At 42.5% G+C, this 6,757-nt stretch overlaps 1 protein-coding gene across 2 annotated transcripts in view; it reads left to right on the top strand.

Annotated features, from left to right (window-relative positions):
- The first annotated feature begins 4,885 nt into the window (after positions 1-4,885).
- The window catches only part of tbc1d9 (TBC1 domain family, member 9 (with GRAM domain)), a 37,566-nt gene continuing 35,694 nt past the window's right edge, over positions 4,886-6,757 (top strand). For both annotated transcript variants that reach the window (XM_041784503.1, XM_041784502.1), the window contains exon 1: positions 4,886-5,630. In XM_041784503.1, coding sequence (XP_041640437.1) covers positions 5,510-5,630 — 121 coding nt within the window. In that variant the 5' untranslated portion in view covers positions 4,886-5,509. The remainder of the gene's footprint in view (positions 5,631-6,757) is intronic.

Raw genomic sequence — 6,757 nt, 5'->3', positions numbered from 1 at the left:
TTGTTTTTTTTTGTTTTTTTATAGATTGCTCACAGTTTAAAGTATGTTAGGAACATGCTTAAATTTGAATCCACTCCATAAAATGCGTCTGATTTTCAGCATATTCAAACATTAGAAAAATGTGGGCCTGTTTATTTATGAAGTGCAACAATCTCAGACAGGCCTGCCCAAAGAATTAGCTGGGCCCCTGAAAAACCAAGAGAATGGGCCTTCTCCAGGTAGGATATATTTATAGTTAATTCATCTGTGTTAGATCAGTAGCACTGCCAACATCCAGGTTCATAGTTCCCTCATATTGGAGCTGAAGTGTATGTCAAACTGTTTAAGCCAGTGGCTCTCAGCTGGTCCAGCCTCAGGACCCACCAGTAATGACAAATTGCAACCCAAATTACCAAAAAATTTCAACAATGCATGTTCAGTAAAAATAAAAATGTTGCACTTAAGAGGAACAGGTCAAGGCCGACATGTTTTACACCCCTTTCCCTGTGATAATGTGTAAATTTTCACCAATTTTCCAGAGATCTTAATTACTTCATTATCTTGGTAAAAGCAGCAGTACAAGGAGATAAATAAGTCTAAATATTACTAAAACATTTACATTTACCCGTTTTCACAATAGAACAGAGTAAAATAAAAGGTATGGATGCATGTTCCATAGACTTTTGTCACCATTTTTTTTCCAGACGCACCCCTTTTTACTTCTTTATCTGGCCATTTTAGCCACTTTTTAACTGCTTTTCACCCCTACCCACTTTCTTCCCCCTCCACCTCTGTGTAACACATTTTTGCCACGTCTATCCTATGTTTCTATGGAATAACCCCTTCTTACTACTCTGTTTCGCCAATTTTTACAACTTTTTTTTTTTTTTTTGCCCCTTGGACCCATTTTTGCCACTTTTATCCAATTTCTGTCTCTTTTAACCCCTTTTCACAGTTTTTTCCCAATATTTTTAGTCTATTTTTTTTTTATTTTCCCCATAAATTTGTCTCGGTTCCTGCTACTTTATTTTCTGGCATCCTTATGTCCGTGTACATCATGCTAACAAAGCTAAGATGTCTGGAATGATAGTGTGCTCATTCACATTGTTTCATAACCAACAAAAGGTAATTCTGTTGTGGGATGAGAGGTTGACTTCTTTCTTTTTTTTAAGATTTATTTTTGTGCCTTTGTTAGACAAAGGAGGACAGTGGATAGACTCGGAAACAGGGATGAGAATGGGGAGAGACATTCAGCTAAGGGCCACAGGCCAGATTTGAATCCAGGCCGCCTGTGTACCATGGGCGTGCCCCAAACCACGTTACCATCCACGAACCCTGAGGTCGACATTTTTAAAAAGGCAATATTGTACTATAGGTTAAAGCACAGATGCATCCCGCCGACCTAAATGGGATTAACAGTATAGAAAATTGATTGATAAATGGATAGGATTCAGTTTTGTTTCTTTGTAAAGAGTGGTTATTATTCAAGTTAAATATAAAATATGGTTATCTTGCATATAGGCAGCCTTGATCTCAAGAGAGCGTTGAAGTCTGGCCTATGAAAGTACTTGATTTAGCTCTTATAAAAGCTGAAAACCCGTAATTATCATACCATAAGCTATAGGAAGAATCGATTGATCACGTTACACAGATGCAACAAGAAAATCAAGTTTGTTAAGCTCTCATTTCTCCTGTCAGTCTCTGTGTCTTCTCAAAAATGCCCGGGTTTTTCTCACAGTTCACAGGTAATGAAAGTAAGTCTTGTAAAAACCCAACACCTCATAAAGAAACAAAGGTGTTTCATCGTATCCTGACTGATCCTACAGAATGACCTGCATTAAGCTTTTTTTCAAAGGTTGCTTAGTGTTGATATCAAATGTGTGTCAGCCCCCCACTCCACCACAGTACTCTTTTGTCATGCTCAAACCCCAGAGGAAACCACACTGGAGTCTGTGCAGGTAACTGTAAAGGTGCTTTTCTCATTTCTGTCCCTGCGTCTGCAGCAACAACTCATGTGAAGAGTGAGGCCTGTGCCTGTGCAGCCAGTCGACTCGGTGTGGTTCACCGGAGGGGAAAGTTTGTAAACAACCACCCAAAGCTGAGTTTCACTCTAGCTGAGTCAAACTTTGAATAAAGTGCTGCTCCCTCTCGTTCCACATCCTGTTTTTGAAAATGCCACAAAGTGGAGGAAACCCTACGAAACCGTCCTTCACACTGTGTTGTATAGAATAGTCATAAACCTTTGTAAGCTACTTATCTCATGCATCATAACTTCTCTATTCTCATAATAGAGGTATACATTCATAGGTAGGTTATTTTTGAATACAGTATCATAGGCCAATAATACTTATGAGTGTCAGTGTGTTCCAAAAGACCCCACGTCATTGGATTTTTTTTTTTTTTTTTTTTTAAAGATGCACTGTATTTTTTTTTTTTGGGGGGGGGGTGTTATTCCTTTATTTTTTAAGAGGAGGACAGTTGATGGAGTGGGAAGCAGGGGGAGTGACATGCAGGAAAGAGCCATGCCGCTGGCACTGATGGAGCACAACCTAACCTCTGGGCCACCTAACAAAAATAAAATGAAGAGGCCCTAAAACAGCAGCAGGCTCATGTCTGAATGGCAAGGGCATAATCCTCATTGTGCACCAGTCTACAGGCCTTCTAGGGGGTGATGAATCCAAACTCTGAAACTTCAAAGGCTCTGCTTTACTTTTGCTTCTTGAGCACCCTAAAGATAAACTACACTTTTGTTCAGGACTTAATGACTCAAGACCCATCGCCCTGACCTCTGGAGTGATGAAGGCTTAAACAATCACAGACTGTCCTCTGGACCCCCTGCAGTTTGCATACAGAGCCAACTGATCTGTAGATGACTCTTGCAACCTGGCCCTCCACTTCTGTCTCTGACAGCAGAACTATCAGCACCAGCTCCCCTCAATGCTGTGTTTTTTCTCTCTGGCACACCAACAGCTGCACCTCCAGTTGCCAGCCTGTCAAGCTCCTGAGGTTTGCGGTTGACGCTACCATCATCTTACTCATCTCTGGTAGAAATCAGTCAGCCTACAAGTGGGAGGTAGACCCTCTGGTGACCTGGCGCAGTCATAACAACCTGGAGATCATTGTAGATTTCAGGAAGAACGCTGCCCCCACTATCTTCTGTGACTCCCCCAGTTTCCACAATGGGCTCTTGACCTCAAGTGGGAGCAAAACATCAACTCCCACTATAGGACAAGTTGTAAAAAAATCAACCTGCTAAAGACAATGATGGTACCTCTACACCACCATCAACAAGACCATCCTCACTTCATACATAAGCCTCTGGTTTGCTGCAGCCAGGTGAGGGACAGGAACAGGCTACAGTGTATCATTTGCTCTGCAGAGAGGGTGGTTGGCTGCAATCTACCATCTCTCCAAGACCTTTACACCTCCAGGACTCTTAGGCGTGTGGTTAAAATTGTAGCAAACCCCTCTCAGTCGCACATGGACTTTTTGAGGCCTTCCCCTCTGACAGAAAGCTGCGGTCCATCGGGACTTAAACCTCCCACAGTAAGAACAGTTTCTTCCCCTCTGCTGTCAGCATCATGAACAGTACTCCGGCCCTTCCCCCACACACTCTGGCTGAACCCCAGAATCAGTAGACAAAAATACTGCATGACTATGCAGACTGTATGTGTTACATTAAGGCCCATCGGACTTTATCGCTACTGTTTAAAGCTGTACATTGTGTCTGTTGTATACCTTTAGAAATATTGGCACATTTACCCATTCACCAGTATATCTGTACTTCCTCCTTTTGCACTTTGTAAATATGTTTTGTGATGTTTATACTGTATATCATGTTTTTTATTAGCATTTAAAGATTTTTATTCTTCTTCTATATAATTTGTTTTGCACCAAACACCAAGTCAGATTCCTTGCATATGTGAAAATGTATTTGGTAGATCTGGCCAACTCTACCTAAAAAAGAAGTTAATAGATATGTCCAGGGCTGTAGCTAGGGATTTTGGGCCCCCAGAAAGAATATTACACAGGGCCCCCCTTAACTGCCTTGCCAAGCAACAAATGTTGCATCATTTTTTACAAATATCTATGCATTTAAATGTAATTTTAAACCATAATTTCTGGATTTATGAGCAATATTTTTACAATGGTTAAATTAAATTTACTTGCATTATTTCGCAGCACTGGACTATACCATTTGGACATTTTTGAGGGAGGAGCAGGGGCCCCCATCATTTTATTTCACTCTATTTGATACAATTTCTCTGTGGACCAATTCATTTAATTGTTTTTGATTCAGTAATGACAGGAATTAATAGGCCTATAAGAATAAATAAATAAAAACATACTTTTCATTGAAGGCTTCCCAAGGGCCCCTATTTACTGTGGGCCGGGGTAATCAGTACCCTTTCCCCCCTGTGCTAAGCTCATGGATATGTCAATAAAGATACATAAGTTTTTATAATATCTGAGGGGCTCCACTGGGCCCACAGTTAATCCTTTTCCCGGGCCGTGTAACAGGTTAGTCCGGCTGGGGTGTAATTTAAAACCAAAAAGGAAATGTTTGTGTTGCCTCACAAGACCCTTGCTGTCGTTTTATCGCTTTATAGTAACCCACAGCCTGACAATGTGAGTTATGTTATCTCCAAACAGACGTCTGATGTCAGAGATCAATCCGCCCATTTGAAAACTAGGCCCTTTTCGGTGAGTGGGCGAGAGAGCCGCTTCATTTGTCACACAAGATTAGATTAAGAGTGGATTTTAAAATGTTGATTGGCCTGATAATGATTTTAATTAATTCATTACTTGTCCACGTGTCTCCACCTCCTGCACGCTGACGTCGCGCGGTGGTCAGTCCGTGACGCGCTCGCTGTATTTCGCGTGCGGCAGCAGCGGCGGCGCTACAGCGCAGAGGGAAAGGAGGCGGAGGAGGAGGAGTACAGGAGGAGGGCAGCGTTTTTGTGTGGTTTACAGTTAAAATAAAACCTTCCAGCTTCAGTGCTCGAGCGCGCATTACAACGGAGAAAGCACACGGACTGGTTTCTGCTCATTTTCACGGCTGTAACCAGGTTTTTCCCCGCAAAACTGCAACGGGAACCTCGGCACCGACCGGATCGCACCTGCTACGGAGCATGAACAACAAAGCCTGATCCAGCACTGCGCTGTGGGGCAGAAAAGCGAACCAGGCTTTCTTTGAAACATCGAGGAAATCAGGCGAATATCTCTTTTATCAGTCAGTGCTTTGCTGGTCTGTAAAAGGCGGTTTGTGTGCACGGAATCAGCCGTTGGACCTCCATATTTGCAGGCCGAACCTTGCCCTGCAGGTTTTAATTATAGCAACACTTTGCATGCTCGTTTTATACTGTAGCTCGAATATCCAAAAGTAGGCAATTCTTTAAGGCTGAAGAGGGAGAATACCAGGCCTCCAGTGAGGTTTTAATAATTTAATAACCCCCTCCTGGTCGGACCAGTTTGGTGGTCGACGTCAGCAGTCCTGTGTGTTCAATGTTCCCTTAAAAACAGGAGAAAGATGTGGGTCAGCCCCGAAGATGTGTTACTGGCAGGTGCGTTATGGATCACGGAGAGAGCGAATCCATATTTCATCCTCCAGAAACGGAAGGGCCACGGGGACGGAGGCGGAGGATTAGCGGGTGAGTCCTATCTTATGCTGTTATGGATCAATAAGGAAATACATGTCGATTAATTATTTAAATAGAGCGAATATTCATGCTGGAGAAAGGTAAGAGTCAGCTGGGGTTTCGTGTTGGACACCAGAAAACACATGGACGGATGGATGATGATCACATGACCTATCAGCTGCCACAGGTGGCCTTTCACCTCAATGTGCCTGTAAGCAAAGGCACCTAAAATCCTCTGTGTCTTTTACTTATTGATTTCTTCACACTCTGGCAGATTTTAAAGGACCTTTGTCCAAGTGTGCTGAAATCAAGCAAAGCCAGCAGAGGCAAAGTCCAGCATATGGACTCCCCAGTTTAGTAATTCCTACAAATTAGGTCGTAGTTATTGCACATGCTCTGTGGTAACATTAATGAACTCAACACTGCAAGCAGTTGAAGCTGCATCCTTTGTGCAGCTGCTAATGGACATGGAGGCTGAACAACAGTACATCTGTTTGACCATGGAGCAGAGAGGTGGTGTGTTTGCTTGCTCATGCTGAATCATTCCCCTTCTTCTCTCTCTATCTCTCACACACAGACACACACTCTTCCTCCTCCTCCTGCTTTTTCTACCCAAAATGGGTCAAGCAGCAGCAGGAGGAAGATGAATATGAGGAGGAGGGAAAGGTTATACAGATGTCTGTCTTAGGTTTATAGTTAACAGTGTTTGGTCCTCTTTTCTGCTGGCTTATTATTAGGCTTAATGAACAAAAACATATATACATACATAATGTCATGTTGAAAACAGGCGTCTACAAAATAATGTCAATTAGATTAAAAATGTATGGTGAAGTAAGTGATGGCATAAATATTCACCCTCTTCAAGTTAGTTGGCTGCAATCAAAGCACTCAGTCTGTGTGAGCTGTAGTCCTCCAGGATTTTACTGTATTTTTCCACATTCATTTTAGCCTCTACCTTTACAAGGCCAGCTGCCAAGAAGCATCCCCACAGCATGATGCTGCCACCACCATGCTTCACAGTTAGAATGGTGTGTTTGTGGTGATGTGCAGTGTTTGTTCTCCACCAAACATAGCGTCTAATCTGAAGACCATTTTGGTCTCATCAGACCAAAGAACTTTCTTCCACTTGACTGTGAAGT

This window comes from Cheilinus undulatus, linkage group 4, assembly GCF_018320785.1.
Source record: "Cheilinus undulatus linkage group 4, ASM1832078v1, whole genome shotgun sequence".
Taxonomy (NCBI): Eukaryota; Metazoa; Chordata; class Actinopteri; order Labriformes; family Labridae; genus Cheilinus; species Cheilinus undulatus.
The sequence above is the reverse complement of the archived record's forward strand: the minus strand, read 5'-3'. Positions and strand labels throughout refer to the sequence as shown.